Here is a 19,273-nt window from a genome sequence, read left to right on the forward strand (position 1 = left end):
TGATTTAATCATTAAGTTTTTGAAATTAAATATTTTAATTATTACAGGTTGGTGTAGTTTTTTTAAAATTGGTCTAATAACAAAGTTAGCTCTCTAATGTTTATACATCCTTTCAGTTTGATCCTAAATATAAAAAATTTCAATAAGTTTAGTCCTCATTGTTTATAAAATTTGTCATTTTAGTTCCAATTCTAAAACATTCAATAAATTTGACGCTCAATATTTATAAAATCTGTCAATTTAGTCCTAACTCTAAAATTTTTAATTTATTTTAAAATTATAATTTTTAGCCCTTATAATCTATCAGCTAACTAGTGATGGCAGCAGGCAGGCGGGCGGGACAATTTTTTGCCCACTTGGGTCCGCCCCGATGCTCTATCGCCATGCTTTGACCTCGACATAAAAAATCTAACCCGCCCCAAACCTGAATCAGAAAATTAATAGTATACCTGACTTCAATCCAATTTTACCCGAGTTTAATTTTTTTATTTTTAATTTTTTTGAAATTATGATTAATTAAAAAATACGAAAGGTTTTGGCACAATTTCTTATTAGATTTGCTAAATGATTTATCTCTCGAGTTGTGTGATAATGTATATTTACACAAATAATGTGATTACAACACAAAAAAAAAATGTCTTTAATAGGAGAAATAACCTTATAAGGGTGAAAGGGGATTAGTATAGACCATAGAACAGACTGGTAGTGATAAATTTTATAGATTTTTAATTTAATTAATATTAAATATGTATAGATGATAATTTTGTAAATATCTTGGGGAGGGGTGAGTGGTTTCATTCTAAACCCGACCTCAACCTGACCAGATTATTTTTAAAAATTAACCCGTCCCACCTTGTCCCCCAACTTTAATAAAAAACCAACCCTATCGGGTCAATTTCGAGTTTTTTGCCATCCCTATGGCTAACCCATATGAGATATTAAAATAAGAAAAAAAAGGCTCTCTTTTAAGAACTTGCAAAAAAAATCTAAAGAGTTGGGATAAAACACAAAAAATATAAGATTCAAAAAAAATTAAAGGCATTAAAAATATTATATGTTTGAGTAGTAATGTAACCAATTATTCCAGATAGATTCTAAATCAATTTGTTTAATCGGTGTGAAGCCTACACTATAGTAAAAAAAATGTTGCAAGTGACTTGAAAAAAAGAGGGTGCTCTTTTTCTTATTTCAATATTTTAGGTGGGTTAGCCGATAGGTTATGATGGCTAAAATGATTTTTTAATATATATTTTAAAATATTTAGAGTTAGGACTAAATTAATAAATTTTGTAAATGTTGAGAACTAAATTTATTTTTAGAATTAGAACTAAAATTATAAATTCTGTAAATATTGAGGGCTAGATTGGTTGAATTTTTATATTTAAAATTAATTTTATAGAATGTGTAAATATTAAAAGACTAATTTTATTACTGGACCAATAAGAAAACTCACATTGACTTTCAAAAAGCTTAGTGGCTAAATTAAAAAATTAGTAATTAAATGACTAAAATAAAACGAAAGGTATAATTAGGTGACCATTTTATTGTTTACCCATAAAAATAACTTTCAGGATATTTCATGTCTTTATTTAACAGAAAAAATAAATAAAAAATGAGAGACTAATTTAGCATGTTTTGAGATGTATAAAGATTATTATTATTTTTAATAAAGGGACTGAAATGCAACTCAGCCGATACTTTTACTGGTTGTCTGTGCATTGTATCGTTTTTTCCTTACGAACAAGGGAAACTAAAAATGATAGTGCGCGTCTGGTTCTTTTTATCTTGTAGCTTCAGTGATTGAAACTAAAAAGACTACATGGTCCTTTTAATTCATTCTATTTCCAATTTTAGATTAAATTATGAATATTTGAGAACGGTCAGATGCGTAATTTTTTATTTAATTAAGAGTAGATTTGAGGTGACAGTGCGGTGCGTTTAACTTACTTTTTGTCTCATATTACAATATCGTTACAGTATCTAATCTCACCATCACCGCTATTTTTACACTAACCACAGGTAAACGCGCCACCCATCCAAACTCACCCTAAAAGTGCTTAAATTATAAATCTTCGAGAATGATCAAATCTAAGATTGAAATTTTTTTTTTTTCTGTTCCATCTAATAGCAAGGCCTGCCTGCTGACTATGGGGACAAGGAGGAGTACGTGGGTTATGGTTTGAGAGAGAGAGCTGAAAAAGAATAAGTGATTAGGAGGACTGAATGAGATTGCGTAGCGACGTCCGCAGTCCACTGGAGATGTGATGAGATGGTGAGGTGAGGTGAGGTGAGAGAGTTGGCGAGTGACTCTTCATACATTCTTTCAAACATGCGACGCAAATGGTAGTAAATTATTTTATCGAAAGGTAGAGAAAAAGAATATCCAACACTTAATATCTCAACAACTTCCTACTAACATTTACTTTATTTATCTATTTTAATGTTGGTAAGTAAATCATAGAAAATCTAATTATGCAACCAACAGGCAATGTCTCTCTTTCCAATTTTTGATTAGTGAGTAAACCCCGCTGTGACCCTAATCACTTCGACATTTAGAAAATTTCGTAGTTTTTTAAATTTTCCATTCAGCTTCAAAAAAAAAAAAGCCATTAAAATTGAAACCCCAGCTAATTTGACAAAACATAGCAACATTATGCTTAGTTGCTTCACAAATCCCAGCCACGTTCTATTTACAATAATATTACGTTATTATCCCCCCCCCCCCCCTTCTTTTGTATTTGACAAGAACAACACACCAACTAATAAAAACATTTTAAGAAAAACAAAAAATACTCGAAACTTATTTTTGGGGTTTTTTTCCTTGCCTTGAAAATAGACCTGCAGATGTGGCAAAATAAAAGGAGTGCAGTAAAAAGACAGAACATATTTAATCAAAGTTTCATTGCATTCGATGTTTCTCCGATCATTTGTCTAGTCTATTTTTTCCCTCTTTTCTGCTGAGTTCCTTCCATTTTAACTAGCTTTCTGACTAATAAGTGTGCCTGAACTAGTGACAAAGTGAGGACGCCATGCAACTCAAATACAGATCATCAAACAAAAATATTACAATGAAATGAAATAATTCAAACCCAGTTCTTAATATTATGTCATCCCTATCACTCTTCCTTTTTGTCAGCTGCATCAATTGCAGCCAATCTTTCAACAAGAGGAGGATGAGAATAGTGATAAGCTGAGTACCACGGATCTGTATTCATAGCAGACAGATTTTCTTCCTGAAAAAATTGCACCAACAACTCCTCATTAACATGTAACTAGTATTTTATTTTAACTTCATTAACCTTTCTTTTTTTTTCTCTTAATATAAGCTACATGCAGATATTATCATTGGATGGACTTTGCATGAAGGTAACAACAATGAAGCAGATTTCATATTTGAAACGATATAGTAGATTCCGATTTAAACAACAAAGGAAAGCAAAATGACTAGAAATTCACCTGTAGCTTCACTAGACCAGCACGTAAAGCAGATCCATACCCAAGCTTCTTAGCAAAGGCATCAGCCTACATAAAACAATAAATACCATACATTATTAAATCCAAAGATTGATGAGAAGGATATGGATGTAACACCCCTAACCCTTATCCATCGCCAAAACAAGGTTACGAAACATTACCAAACTTTTCAGATCAAATATGAACATTTCATTTCTTTAAACATACATATCAGAAACCAATCATAAATCACTCATATTGTCCCTTGTATGAGCCCTCGAGGCCCAAATTATGCATTAAAAATAAATCGGGACTAAACCGAAAATTCAGAGAATTTTTTCGTAAAATTTCAAAATTCTTCCTAGGTAAAGGGGACACACGCCGTGTCTCTTGGCCGTCTGAGTCACACGGCCTAGCCACACGGGCGTGTGTCCCCTGCATTTAAGAAGAATTTTGAAATTTTACGAAAAATTCTCTTGAGTTCCCAATTTAGTCCCGATTTATTTCTAATGCATAATTTGGACCTCAAGGGCTCATATAAGGGACAATATAAGTGATTTATGATTGGTTTCTGATATATATGTATATGAAATATTCTTATTTGATCTGAAAAGTCCGGTAATGCTTCGTAACCCTGTTTCGACGATGAATAAGGGTTAGGGGTGTTACAATGGAAATAAGCAAGGATGTAAATTCTGTTAATTTAATGGTTAAGCTACATAGTAGGAAAGTGATTATGAACCTAAACTCGTTTAATTAAAAAATTTTCCATCCTCACTCATTTCTATCCTTCATGCCAGTCAAAGCCTATGAGAAAAGCACCAAAACTCAAAATCAGCATTTGCTGCAAAATAGAAGTTACCTGAAATTCAAATGATCTGCTTACAAGATTGAGACCAAAGCTTACAAGGTGTTGGAGTGGTATTACAGTATGCTGCATATAATAAGGTCAGAGAATGGTTAGTATGGCAACTGATTCTTTTTCCATTCCATCATAACGAGCAATGATTCATAACCTTCAATCCTATCTATATGCAAACAAATAACAATGTATCTGCCGCCTGTTAAGAGCTTAGTTATGCTTATAGAGTACATCTCATTATTAGGCTAGGTATCTCAACTATGAGTACATTGTTTAGGTATTTTTTGTACCTGAAATATAATAAGACCAATTAGTACCGGCTGTGTGTCAAACCCAAAGCTCCGGAAAAGATCACTTGAGTTCCTGACCAGTGTATAACCTCCAAATTGCAAAAAAGTAAGAATCTGCATTTGGAAGGAAGGGAAAAACAAACAAACATCAAAACAAAGGAATGGAACTAGTTACTGGAGCAAGAAATTATAAATATATCCACATACACCTTGACAAATCTAGCAAGCATAGTATAAAGACATAAACAGTTCATGTTCTAAATATTAAGCAGAATAAATTGCTATTTTTTTACAGCATAGGCACTTGACTTGTGTGGCTCATTAACATGCTTTTGGTTTATCTAACTCAATAATATTTTGTAGTGCCAGATGGAGGATATGGGATTATCTTGCTGCATGAACACTATCATAAGGTGTGACTGCCCTAAGAACTATATTGCTAAGCAGGCAAATCACCTCCATGAACAATTATTTTCTGATCATTTTTAACAGCTTCACTGCTATTCCACCACAACAAAAATGAAGAGTCATGAACCATAATATAGTCATAACATGGTGCTCATATATCCAAGGATAAATAAAACGGGAGTGAGTTTTTTTTTCTTCTGAGAAAAAAAGAAGATTGCAAGAGAACAACCACAGCATACCTGCACAGCAATAAATGAGTACATAGTATGGTTTAGCTTCCAATGCCCCAGTTCATGAGCAATAACAGCAACAATTTCCTCATCATTTTTGCACTGCAAAAAGAATCCAAATTAATAAGATCTTTCCCGACTGTTAAGGAAGCCTTCACTACACAGACAATGACGAGATCATTTAATCATTCTTTCCAACTTCTTCCATAAACTGGAAAAAGAAAAAGCCATGTATTCGGCAATTTTCACTTTAAGTCAAGTGCATCCTCAGAATCAAAATAAACAGAGTGGACTTACATATAAGTTCCCATATAAGAAATAAGATTGTTTGCTAGGAGAGAAATCTACTGGCATAACATTCGACTATATTTGCCACAAACTCAAGTCTCCTGAGATTGGCAGACAATGTTCCCAGTTTACAAGTAAATGTACATAACAGCCAATATGCTCAACAGTAGGAAATAAGGTTGAAGGAAAAAAATATATTGAGTCTGAATTAAATATTAGAAGACTGGAATTTCCATTCACTTTATAATTACTCAGAATAGCTTCAACAAAAAATCATCATCACTAGGTTTAAAATGAAGACCTAAGACATTTTACTGGAAGGTCCTGTATGCCTAACAATGAAGGAAGATGATCCTAGCACACAAGCGATAATATTGCACCCATCCTTTGCTCAATACAAAAATCTTAAGATAGGAAAGGGCAGACATAAGAGGCAAAGAAACTTTTGCTTAGTATTAGATCCATACCTGCTGAATCAATGTGTCATAAAGGACAATACGCTTGTTCTTAAAGAAACCATACATATAGGCCTGCACGATGTTGAAAACATTGAACCATAAGTGGGATGAAAAAGCACTTGTGCAATCAATCTCTTTGTGAACAAGGGACAAATATTTATCAAATTGAAATAGAATTAGTTTTCTGGCCAAAAGAAAAAGAAATAGACTTAGTTTGCTTTTCCTCAATGCCATCCACTGCATCACACAATTCATGACAATAATGCCCCTAGAGTGTGTAAATAATATATTTAGCAGCCACAAGTCTATATAAAGTAAGATGATTGAAGTAATCACTATTAGACTATCAGTTCAAACTTTTACATAAATGGTTTTACAAAAGAAAGACATAGTGTTGTCTTAAATGATAGAATATTAAAAAACTACAAATGATAATACTTACATTGCTATGACTTGATCTTGTGGATCCATCAACAACAAATAGTTTTTTCAAAGGAAATTTGAGGGAGGAAGCAAGTTTCTCAATCTTAAGTCTGAGCTCTCCTTCAGGAAGCTATTTCCCACAGTGCCATCCAAGGCAAAACAAAAGTAATTAGACTTAGGGGAAACGAGGAAGCTTGAATGAAACTATGACACAATGGTTAAGAAATACTCACAGGGGTGAACTTATTAAAAAGTGGAGCTATCAGAACAGGGTAAATTGTCATCATTACAAGAGAAAGTACAAACATAAATGCCCAAAGATAGATAGCCAGATATGGACCTCCATTCTGCAATCACAAAATTAAGATTCACCATAGTCAGAGAAGGATAACAATAATAGCAAAAAGACTACAAAGCAATTAAGACCATAAAATCTTGTTCTTAAGCTAACAATTGTCTGATTATAATAGAAAGGACCAGTAATATTTGACCAGAGAGACCAAATGCTAGAAATGTACACAATTTTACCTGTACTATGACAATAATAGCAGAAACAATCGGTGGACCAAGTACAATAGCAAGACATATTCCTTTGATAAGGTCCCTAAAGAATAACCATATTGTTTGCTGCCAAACATATGAGAAAATAATTAGGAACAGCAAGATAAGGGTGATCTTAAACATTAAAAAAAAAAAAGTTCCAAAAATAGCAGTAAACAAAGAAACAAGAAAGAGATTTAGCAATTAAGAATACGAACTTTATTGAAACCATGGCGGGCCTCGATTACAAAAGTTGAATAAAGAGAAAAGGGTAGGTCAGTGATCTGCAAGATAAAACCACAAATAAATGGTCTGTGTTAACTTACACAAAATGATAATTGTATAGGGATGCAGAAGACAAAGAAAAGATCATGAACTCACTTGTGACCATATCATAACACCAGCCAAAAATGAAAGGGTGTGCAATATTTCATTCTCTTCATTTAGACCTATTAAAGGCAAGAAAGTTCCTGACTTCTGCAATAAATAACAATTAATTTACAAGATAGTGACAATCATCAAAAGGGAGGATCCATTTATTAAACAGCAAACAACTCACCTTCCAAAACCAAGGCAATATGCCAAAGAACAAAATTGCAGAATCTATCAGGATTGTCACAAACTCATGAACAAAATGGAAGTGGCTGCGAATAGGAGAGATGCATCAAGGACTATGTCAAATCAAGTTAAAAAGAAGCTTGATTATTCACTAATGTAACAATGTAATCTAGTAAATGATCAACAGAAACAACAAACCAACCTCTTATCGAGACTATAGGCTCGAGACTTTTCAAATTTCTCTTGGCTGATTACTCCTTCCAATGTTTTTGGAAGAGTTGGCAATTTGAGAGCAGCATGTTGCCGTAAGTCCAGATAAGTTTCAAATAAGTACATTAATATCATAAAACCTGTAAATAATAGAGGGTAAGTTGGGAGAGAAAAAGAACAGAGCACTTACAAACTCATTAATAACCATCAAATTAGTACAAGAATGAAAAACAAACTTCTTTAAGAACATAAGTAACCAAGTGATTAACAAGTCCCACAATCTGTGTCATGTACTTTGCACAACACATTCCTTAACAAATAGAAAAAAGCGAAAAGCCAAAGAGGTTGAAATGCAAAAGATAAAACCTATAAACAGGCTAAAATGATCTTACAAATCATTGGACCCCCAAAACCAATAAGGTATATTCAGTTCAATCAACAGTTTACAGCAACAAGGACTGTCTAAATATTTGGAATTGTCCTTTTACTTCTATTCCCAGTGTTTTTTAGCAACCAACAAGAAGATAAACCCCAAAGAACTAGATACAAACCATTTAAGCATGATGAAACATACTCATGCGATCATCTCTGAAAGTACCCACATGCGCAAAACCACAAAACATAAAACGCCTCAACGGGGCATAAATGCAAGTACATGTTTTGGTTCTTTCGAGTGAAAAGTTTCATTATCATGATTGCCCAATTTCCTTCAACTTGTAAGCTACTTAATTAGTAGATCAACCCCCGTCCCCTTCCGACAATCACTAAACAGGACACTTGAAGAAACTGCCAACATAATTTAGCTCATTTCCGCGTATTTCTTTATATTTCATTGATATAAGAAGGAAAAAAAAGACTCGAAATATGCTTGAAAGCTAACTCCAAAACCTAGAATTTCCAATCACTAGCAATCAAAGAAAACATATTCATATGCATGAATACAAATTGAAACTAGGGAAAAAAATATATTCCAACTAATCTATGAAAATTTAAAAAGGAAAGAAAAATAGAGAGAGAGAGAGAAGCGCTTCGTATTTCATTTCAGGAACCACAGTGGAAACTAATAAATAAGAACGGACAATAAAATAAAAGGAACAAAAAAAGTCCCGATGAAAACGTAAAAAGATTTTAATAATTTCAATCCGAACCAGATTTAAAAATAAACAAATAAATAATATCGTCAGAAATAGGGTGGAAAAATCAACATGTGTGAGCAAGGAAAGACAAGAATAAATCCGGAAAGTGAAGAGATTCAAGCTAAAACAATACGAAGAAATGAAAGAAGAGAAGAGCGTACCAACAACAGCTTCCATGTACGGAAACTCCATGTCGTATCGATGAAGGATTCAGAATCCAGACAGCGAAATCGAGAGAGAAAAAGATAGAAGGGGTTTCACTACGGCCCTAGTCTCTTCGATATTTAAATGGTCTTAGACGGGTACGGTTTTTAAAACCCGCGTTCGACCCGACTACGATTATCCGTTTTATGATCTCAAAAAATAAGTATACTCCAAATCCGAACCATGCTCCTTCAACTATCAATAAGTTACCTTAAAGTCATCTAATTATATAAAATTACAATTTCATCACTCAAACTCTTCAATTTGTTCATTTAAATCATCCCTCTTTTAACTTGATAACAGACATTAACGTGAGTTGTTAACTTAATAATACAAAGTGCATCAAAAAGGGAAAAGATGATGTCAATAATTTAGACTGTGAATTGATATTTACAAACAATTCTCAAATATGGATAAACTGCAGAGTAAATTGTAGCAGTTAATAAAAATTTTAAATTTTAGACTTTTTTAAATTTAGGCAATTTTTTATAATTTTACAAATATTTTAATTTTCTTTAGAAAATTTATATGATTATAATTTTTATAATCCCAGAAAATAAATTATGAATTTTTAGATTTTAAGTTTTTTATTTGTTTTGGCTTTAACATTGAAAAGATCTAAAAGCATATTAAGTTAGGGACCAAATTAGTTATTACACAAGTTAATGTGCCACATCTTGAGTCTATTATTGAAGTAATGGGCAACTAAAACATTACAAATCAATAACATCAGTGACCATTGAATAATTTTTATGGTTGTTTGATTAAAACGAAAACTTATTAGTATTGGATAACTAATGGTATATTCGAGGTGAATAGAAATTTAATGACCCACATTGGCATTCATTACCAAATTAATAAAAGATTGATTTAAATGATAAATATATAATAATTAAATGATCAAATTATAATTTTTCATAATCGAGCATGAATATATTTGGAAAGAATTGCCAAATATTTTCCCTCGCAGAAATTATATAAAATAAATTATTAATGTATTAAAATTTATATAAATCGTTTTAAATAAAATTGTAACATAAAAGAATAAATCCATTCCTTGTCTACTGGTTATGGGTCATAATCCAGTTTTTCCCATCTTGGATTAAAATGGACCGAATCTACTCCGGCAGATATGCCTTTTAAGCATAACAGTTCTAGCTACCACCCAACCTTCTTAATCCTTGCATGTAGAGTAGATTCAAAGCTCGCACAATATTGCAACAACTTAAACCGATCATTAACGAACCCTAATGTTTGGACTTTTACCCAAAAAAAAACATAACAATCAACAATGTCAATACTGCGTAATATGTGTAGACGGCCCATTTCGCCCGGGGCCCAGAACACTAACAAAACCAAAACAAAGCTTTTTCCATGTTCAAATACCTTGAATATTATTACTGTACAATAGCAGATTTTGCATATCAAGTCCAAAATAAGCTTTTTCCATGTTCTCCATTTATCAATGGTTCTTGTTGTTTTCATTTAAATAAATACTCTGTAAATCTTGCAGCTGCAACATCAAATTATTTAAAAGGTTAAGCAGACTTGTGGATCCATATTGATATAATGCCCTCAGCATGAAAAAGCTTGCAAAAACTCGTACATATTGACGGGGAATGAAACATGCACCAAAAATAACAGAAAGAAAATGTCACCATGGAAATGATATTATGCAACTGAAAACCAGTGTCCCACACACAACTATTTATCCCTTGAAGTAAGACGGAAGGCAACTAGTAAACTGCTTAACCAACCATAAATCTAGGACAAGACTATGTTTTGCCACCAAGTTAGCCACTTATTTCACTGTCTTGGAATATAATTCAACTTCCATTGCCAAATCCACATCCAACTTGGACAAATCTAGCATAGTATGAAGACAAACAGATCATGTTCTAAATATTAAGCATAATAAATTGCTATTTTTTTACCGCATTGGCACTTGACTTGTGTGGCTCGTTAAAGATGGAGGATATGGATTATCTTGCTGCATGAAAACTATTATTAGGTTTGACTGCTCTAAGAACTATACAGCTAAGCAGGCAACACACTTCAGTAACAAAAAAAAATTAATAGTTAATATAATTTACCCTTAAAAAATATATACACATCAAAGCATGTATAATTTTTCTCTCTTCTTCTCCCCTTAAAAGTTTTATCAAAAACCAATCAAAACACATTTGAGATGAAAGGAACACAAAACATAACACAGAAAAACTATAGGTTATTAAAAAACATGTGCAACTCAACGTGCATGCATATTAATCATGTAATAAGGAATATATCTCTTGAAACTACATTGTATGGCCTAGATATTCGTAAAAACATGTAAGAAAATAAGGACAAGGCATCTATTTTAAGATTCTTATAACTTTCCTTATTTTAAGATGTATCCATAAGCATCTTTAATCAGGATTCTAAAAACAAACTTGAGATTATCTCATATCATTAATCTCAATTTTCTCACTAATTAACTTAATATTAAATGCATTAACATATATTCAATTGTATGTCTTCCTCATATATCGATAAAACATTTTAAAACATGAATACAAGACCATTAAAGCTCAAAATAAAACAAAGCACTAATGCACATCGACAACTAATATTCAATAAGATACATGGTTTAAAAGTTACCCATCATTTTTTATTTGTCTAAAGCATCCAAAGCAATGCATTTTACTTCTCAGTATTTTAATACACGACAATTACTTGAATTTTTGTACCTAATTTGAGTATTTGAAGACTAGTTGCAGCGTCTCTTGTTTCTTTAGAAACCCATACATTTTTAATTTTATACCAAGTTCCTTTATTCGGACAAGTATATGATGTGTGACGATGATAATAATAATATGCAGGGTATATTAAAAATAAAATCATACTTTGATTCTCTAAAATAATAAAATTTAATTTAATATTTTAAAAATTATAAAGATATATATTATTAAAATTATAAAATTATATTTTTATTATTATAAAATTATAATTTAATTTCGCCCTAACAAATTTCAAATCAACTTTTATTTTAGAAAAGAAAAAAATTATCTCATTTTACTACGTTTAGAATTCATCATCTCAAAATTTTAAAACCAACACATCAAATGCATATTTTTCACTAAAGGTAGATGATACCTTAAAGTCTTCAAAAGCTAGGAAGCAAATGATGTGAAAGGCTCCATCAATCGGAAGTATTACTCCAAACCAGGCGATTATAGTAACTTCTTTCTTGACTTGTCTACTTCATATTTGATATGATTTGGTTTTTTCCCAATGCGACATGCAATTTTTTTAACTTAACCCTTTAAAATTTGATGAGGCTATTGAATTTCTTGACAAATATGATGATATCAATATCCTTCTCATTCTCATCATTATTACCATGCTTACTTAATAGCAACTCATTGTTATTTTTTAAAATATTTAATATTTTTATTAAAACTCTAAACATATTATTTAATATTTATATTGTAATTTTATTATAAATTCACTCTTTTTTTTCAAGTTTATCCCGTTCAACATTTTTATCCTTTTTGGAGAAAAAAAAACCAAACATTTTTATCCCAACTTTCCCCAGAAATTGTTAAGGAGACGAGATTTTGTGTTATTACTGTTTCGCCAAATAAATTGAGTGTTAAATTAGTTTCGTAATTATTATTATTTTGATATTATGCTAAAAAAAACCAAAAAACACGCAAAATGCGTTCTCTAATTCTCTTTCTATCCCATCGATCCATTGAAAAAAAGAAAAAAGAAAGAAAAGAAGCTAAAATAATAGTTCCAGATCGAAACCTTCTCTCTCACACATACACTTCCTTCGATCGAGGTAGCTCGTTTTTAATTTGATTTCTCCATGTCCAGAACAAAACCCTAGTTTTCTCCCTGAACTTCCCCAGCTTAGCACAAAACCCTAGAAATTCTCATTTCGATTTTAATTAGGATCTTTTATTTGGTTCAATATTCGGCATGATATATATTTACATATGCTGATTTTTGTGTAAATATCCTTTTGGTCCAGATCGAAAAAAAAAATGTTCGTGTTTGGTTTATGAGATTCCCGGAGAGAAGTTCTGGTGGCCGTAATATTTGGTTAGTCTTTTGGGTTTTATTGTAGATTTTATCTCGATTAAAGAATGGAGTAGCCTAATATCGGCTCTATCTTCATTTAAGGATTTGTGAATTAGCTTTAGTTTGGGGTTAATCGATGATGGCGACGCCTTGATTAGGGAGCATTTGGGAACTTGGATTGGGATAAGACACAAGTGAATTGGCTTAGCAGATTCAAAATTTTGAGTCCTTGAGTATTGAATTTCGCGGGGAGCCAACTAGAGTTAATACTGTTGAAGAGTATTTCGAATATTCTCAAATTTAAATTTGTGTAGAAATGAGCTTAGAAAATGAAGAACAGCATTCCTTAGATCAGCCTGCGGATATCAGTAAGGAATCTCAAAAGTAAGCATTTCTTTCGGCTGAATAATTAATTTTTTTAATGGTTTTGTATATGTTTTGGCTGAGCAACGCTAATAACCGATTGTTTTTAAATGATTCAGGAAATCGAGAATTTCATACACCAGAGAATTTTTGCTGTCATTGAGTGAACTGGATATTTGCAAAAAGTTACCCAAGGGTTTCGATCAATCAATTTTGGGGTGAGATTATTTTTTATGGTCATGGAGTATTTACTTAGTAAAATTATGAAGAAGGTAAACTTAGATCTTTTTGTTAATCATTGGTATGTGGTTGGAGCAGTGAATTTGAGGATACATCACAAGATCGTCAAAGAATTCCTGGCACCTTGTCAGGTTATAGGCGCAATGAATATAGTTCATCACCACCTACTAGAGGGGACTATTCGCGGGGCATTCATGGACGGTGGGACAGTCGTTCTAGTGGAAAGAGTGATAGAGACAGTGATTCCCAATCTGATTGGGACTCAGGTAATGTTTATAGTTCTTTGGTTCTATCAAATAATATGATCTATGTTTAAAATTTTTATGGACTAATTAGTGTTAAATTGAATGATTCTAATGATACATAGATCATGGAAGACGCCATGGTAATCAATCTCGGCGGTCTTGGCAAGGTCCTGAGCATGATGGTCTTTTGGGGAGTGGTTCTTTTCCTCGACCATCTGGATATACGGCAGGAGCTTCTGCTTCAAAGCTTCGAGCTAATGACCAGTACCATCTAAATAGAAGCAATGAGCCATACCATCCACCCCGTCCTTATAAGGTACTTGTTTGCTTTTAGTTGTCATTTGCAGATAATTTTGGGACCAGTATCACGATACCTGTCTGTTTAATTTAGCTTAAAAAATATAAGTACTCTACTTAAATTGTATCTGCCTGGAATTGTAAGATTATCCACTAGCAAATCTAGTACTCTTTTAATAGATGTTATTTTTTTCCAGGCTGTACCTCATTCAAGGAGGGAAACTAATGACTCATACAATGATGAAACGTTCGGTTCCACTGAGTGCACTAGTGAAGATAGAGCGGAAGAGGAAAGAAAGAGAAGAGGTTGGTTCTCTTTTGTGGATAACTCTCTGCTGATTGTAGTTTATTTTGTACATGTTTTATCTTCTTTCTCTACTGTGTCATAGTTTTCCAATAATAAAAACTCAAGCATGATGTCTTTCTATTAGCTTCCTTTGAGTCATGGAGGAAGGAACAACAGAAAGCATTCCAGGAGAAGAAGATTAATCCTGAAAGGCGTAAAGATGACTTCGATATTTCTGAATTGCTAGAGGACTCTAAAGTTGACAAAGGACTTGCAAATAGAAACAAGGAATCAGATGAACCTATTCCAGCATCAAATATTGTTTCTGACAGAACTTCTCTTCCCTCACAAACTCCTGCGTCTAGACCACTTGTACCACCTGGTTTTGCGAGCACAGTTTTGGAAAGGAATGTTGGATCCAAAACTTCAATGCACTCCCATTCTTCACTGGTAAGTATCACATAGGTCTTCAGAATTTAGAACACCCATTATGATCTCTGTTGTACCTTTTGGCATCTAATTTTAATTGTAAGTGTCAGTGACCAGTTCTAGTATTCTTCCTTTTTGCTATCACATGATCTTTTATCGCAACGAACTGTTCATGTACTGGTTGCTTTCAAATTTTGTTCTCTACCAACTTTGCTGTTAAAATTATGCTGCTTCTTAATATATAATATAACAGGAATGAAGTATGAATTAGTCAAAGATGAGGCAATTTTGAATTTTCCATTATTTTGGTCGGAATGGGGAGAGGAGCAAGTTTATCACTTAAAACCAGTGCGTGGAATTGGTTATCCATATATAACTGAAATTCAGTGGGAAGTTTTTAACCGAGGACTTCCTTTTTCCTTCTTAATTTGGATTTGACTGTAAAAAAATCCCTGTTGTTTTATGGTAGATGTCTGTATATGATGCCAATAGTACACGCGCAGAACTGAGACTCAACGAAGATGATATATTTTTGCAAGTGACTTAATGGAAGTACAGTTTTGACAAAGGTTACATGGCGCTCTGCTCTAGCATGTTATTGCTCTATTCCTTGTTTTGGCCGATATGCTATTCTTCTTATATTGTAACTTAGGAGATGATCCCATTAGGAAAAAGCGTGTTCCAATTATATAGAATGATGTTGTGTCTCCTATTTTTCTCGTAAATTGTTTGCTGTTACACCCAATTAGTAATTTATCTTCTGTTATGCTTCTATAGGTTGGTAATTCTGAAATCGACAGCAACCTCTCAGAGTCCAAAGGCAGCCTTCTTTCTAATGGGATTTCTGATGATCTTGCGGGCAAGCCTTCTAAACCGAATGAAGAGGAAACTTTCAGCGAGCGGAGGCTTGAAATTAAAAACATTCACCCTTTAGACAATAATAAGAGTGTGAAGGCTCCAACATTCTCATCAGCTTTAGATAAACTTAATGACACAATAATCAAGGATTCTCAAATATACAAGAGCTCCAGTCTTCCAGAAGCCTTTATAGCCCCAGGGAACAATGAAGTTACTGAACTTGATTCCAAAAAGCTGGTTGCTGATAAAATTGTGACTGAAACCAACCAGGATGGTTCAATTTCAATTCTAGACAAGCTTTTTGGAAATGCTTTAACAGCAAATGAAGGTGGCTCCACTAATTACACTGAGGTATTATTATGGTTATGAGACATTGCTTTCAAATTCAAGCTCATATATTGAATACATCTGCACTGATTGACTTAGTTAAATGCTCCTTTTTAGTTGCCCTGCTTAATGTAATTAAAACCTGGTTGATCATTGAACTATACATCTTATCTACATGTAGTTTATTTAGGTATTTTATTTAATCCTTTTACTCCCTGTTTTCCTTGAAATGATTAACAACGTTTAATATCTCTTGTTCTTCAGCCTAATGACAGCAATGCAGATGAGACATGGGCCTCTGACACTTTCCATTCTTCTAAGTTTGCTCATTTGTTTCTTGATGAAGGTTTGTTGGTGCTTGTTACAAGTAATCTGGTTTTAAGTGAATCTGCTTAGTTTTTAAGTAAGAAGTATGATCTAATAATCTTCTTTTCATCTTGTCATCGCAGAGAAGAAAACTATAGATGATTTCTCCCTTGGCAGGCCAAAAGACTTGCTCTCATTTATTCAGGGTGGCGAGAAAGGTGGTTCCCATGATAGACTAGCTACTAAGCATGGGGAGTTGAACTTTTCATTTCAAAACTCTGAACTTGCGGACAAGCATGTTAGATCAAATTTGCTGTCTTCTAGAATTGAAAAGTCTGAGCAATCATGGAATATTAAGGATGTTAATAAATCAGCTGCAGTTCCAACTGTCCTCACATGTGAAGATCTTGAAAAGTCAATTCTATCAGAAAGCACTGAAAATGATCCAAGGTTGCCTCCTGCTATTGAAGGATGTAAAATTCCTGATGCCAACTGTGAGAAGAAAGAAGTTATTGTCGACAATCATGCATCCCAGCACCTTCTTTCATTGTTACAAAATAAAACAAGTATGAAAAATATAGTATCATCGGCCAATCTTGACATCAGGTCTTCAGAAAGGGTACACACTATTGAAACAACAAGTGCTGATGCGGCTAGTTGTGATTCAATAGACACAAATGCAGAAAATTCTTCCAGTTCAGGGAAGAGTCTAACTCTTGAAGCACTTTTTGGAAGTGCTTTCATGAAGGAACTACAATCGGTTGGAGCACCAGCTTCTGTTCAGAGGGGCTCAATAGAGTCTGCAAGAGTTGATGTATTCAAATCTAGCAGGCTTCCCCTTCATGTTACAGATGATAGGCTTCTTCTTTCCTCAGGTCACGTTGGGTCAAACAGGACTAATTTTGAAAAAAATATTTCACCATTTACCCAGAGAGAGCAAATGAAATCCGATGGCATTGAAGAGCATTTGTTAGGCTATAATGATGCTTCATCCGCAGCGGATTCATCACATATCCTAGCTGGGTTAGGATCTAAACTTGGTGGTTTTGATGGATCTGCTAAAATTGGGCTTCCTGAAGAGGATAGTTTGCTTGGTGGCAGTAATCCTTTGAAACTCCAGAATTTCATGGCTGGTGGTGTAAAAGCAGAGCTATCGCCCTCCCAAGAGACACCAATTGATGTTGCTGAGAAGCTAGCAGCTTTGAAGGCCGTTTTCCAGGATGAAAGACCTGTTGTAGGAGGGAAAGAAGTTCCAGTTTTTTTTCCCGGTCCCTATGAATTGAGGGAGCCAGATATTCCATTACATAACCAAAACGTCCAAGCATCTTCTCCTCAGCTTCATCCTCAATTGAATCATGGAGGTCCTTTGTTTCATTCGTTAGATTCTCATCATTCTAGTATCGGTTCTCAGGTGAAGTTCATGGGTCCAGAAGGCTTGGTCTATCATGATGCCCCACCAAATCATCAATTATCTGCAAATATGCTTCGTCCCCTCCATCATCCTAGCAGTGGACTAACTGGATTTGATCCTTCAATTCATCATCCTATGTTACAACAAATGCATATGCCTGGAAACTTTCCTCCACCCCACTTGCAACGAGGGATTCCTGGTGTTGCACCGTCAGCACCTCAATCAAATAATCAGATGACTGGGCTACAGGAAATGAATCCAATGCATGGTTTTCAATTGGGGCATGGTCAACGGCAGCCTCAACCCAACTTTGTTGGTCTTGGAATGCCTCCAGGTAAAGTATTTAATACATGTCTTGTTTCTTTCTCATCCTTGCCAATTTCAACTTTGGAAAACCTGCCCGCCCATTTCATTCTTGGAAATGCCTACAGTTACTGTTACACTGTTTTAAGGCTTAAAGTGATTCAAGAAGAATGATAATTACCATGCCAAAACCTTATTGCATGTAACTGCAAACTGTTTACTTCATCGAGGACCCCCCAATTCCGCTGGAAAAATGAAAAGAAAATTTCCGGCAATCCGTTGTGGGTTGTCTTGTATGTAAACTGCTGTTACCATAATGATTACATTTCACGTTCTATTTGCGAATACCATGTACATTATTATTTGTTTTATATTTCAGGTCATGACGTTGGCAGTGGGAGCCATCATCCAGAGGCATTGCAGAGGCTTATTGAGATGGAGCTCAGGTCAAAGTCAAAGCAGATGAGCCCTTTCGGCGCACCCAGCCATGGTCAAGGCCAAGGGATGTATGGCCACGAGCTAGACATGGGTTTTCAGTATAGATAATGACATTTGGTTGTAGTTTTGCCCTGTCCCTACTAGATTGTTTCTCTCCGAGAATTGAGGCTAGGTTTGATGTTCTTAATTCAAGAGGGATTTTTGTGGCTCACTGTAACTAAAATGATCATTATCATACTTGCTATTGGCTGTTGGTTGCAATCTGCCCTTTTGTGCTTTGTGTAGTGTGTTTTTCTTTCCTTTAAGGGTTAAATCACATTTTGGGTTTGAACTCGGCAACTATTTTCATATTGGGGCCTGAATATCTTTTTGGTTCAAGTTAGTTCCTAAATTTGGTAATTGTTCTTACATTTGAGTCTGAATTTTTTTCTTTTAATTCAAGTTAGACCTTGAACTTGGCAAATGTTCTAACATTAGGATTTCAATATTTTATTATCCAAGTTTGTCTTTGAAAGCTTTAAAGTTTAAGCCTCAATTTGAGAACAATTGTCAAGTTTAAACATCAAAATGAGAACAATTATTAAGTACAAATTAAACTTCAACTTGGTTAAAAACAAATTTAAAAGTTCTGATATCAATGTG

At 33.7% G+C, this 19,273-nt stretch overlaps 2 protein-coding genes across 6 annotated transcripts; one reads left to right on the top strand and one right to left on the bottom strand.

The window, feature by feature from the left end:
* Positions 1-2,884: 2,884 nt before the first annotated feature.
* On the bottom strand, positions 2,885-9,154 carry LOC108483323 (CAAX prenyl protease 1 homolog). Its single transcript, XM_017786658.2, has 14 exons — positions 9,018-9,154; positions 7,713-7,860; positions 7,512-7,596; positions 7,334-7,429; positions 7,171-7,236; positions 6,941-7,039; positions 6,646-6,759; positions 6,432-6,542; positions 5,999-6,061; positions 5,253-5,345; positions 4,606-4,719; positions 4,316-4,387; positions 3,457-3,522; positions 2,885-3,233 (listed from the first exon to the last, which is right to left on the bottom strand). Exons 1-14 carry the CDS (start codon positions 9,046-9,048, stop codon positions 3,117-3,119), a joined length of 1,275 nt encoding a protein of 424 aa, XP_017642147.1. The 5' UTR covers positions 9,049-9,154; the 3' UTR covers positions 2,885-3,116.
* A 3,238-nt stretch (positions 9,155-12,392) lies between these two features.
* LOC108483177 (uncharacterized) lies at positions 12,393-19,039 on the top strand. 5 transcript variants are annotated; one of them, XM_017786435.2, is made up of 12 exons: positions 12,393-12,886; positions 13,079-13,149; positions 13,231-13,512; positions 13,611-13,709; positions 13,810-13,997; positions 14,099-14,292; positions 14,471-14,579; positions 14,705-15,009; positions 15,766-16,197; positions 16,438-16,519; positions 16,623-18,224; positions 18,573-19,039. In XM_017786435.2, exons 3-12 carry the CDS (start codon positions 13,445-13,447, stop codon positions 18,737-18,739), a joined length of 3,246 nt encoding a protein of 1,081 aa, XP_017641924.1. In that variant the 5' UTR covers positions 12,393-12,886; positions 13,079-13,149; positions 13,231-13,444; the 3' UTR covers positions 18,740-19,039. The 5 variants fall into 5 exon arrangements, with proteins under 5 accessions (XP_017641924.1, XP_052877442.1, XP_017641923.1 ...); XM_053021482.1 differs by having other exon boundaries at positions 13,287-13,512; XM_017786434.2 differs by having other exon boundaries at positions 12,393-13,149.
* The last annotated feature ends 234 nt before the right edge of the window (positions 19,040-19,273 follow it).

Source organism: Gossypium arboreum, chromosome 11 (genome assembly GCF_025698485.1).
Source record: "Gossypium arboreum isolate Shixiya-1 chromosome 11, ASM2569848v2, whole genome shotgun sequence".
NCBI lineage: Eukaryota > Viridiplantae > Streptophyta > Magnoliopsida > Malvales > Malvaceae > Gossypium > Gossypium arboreum.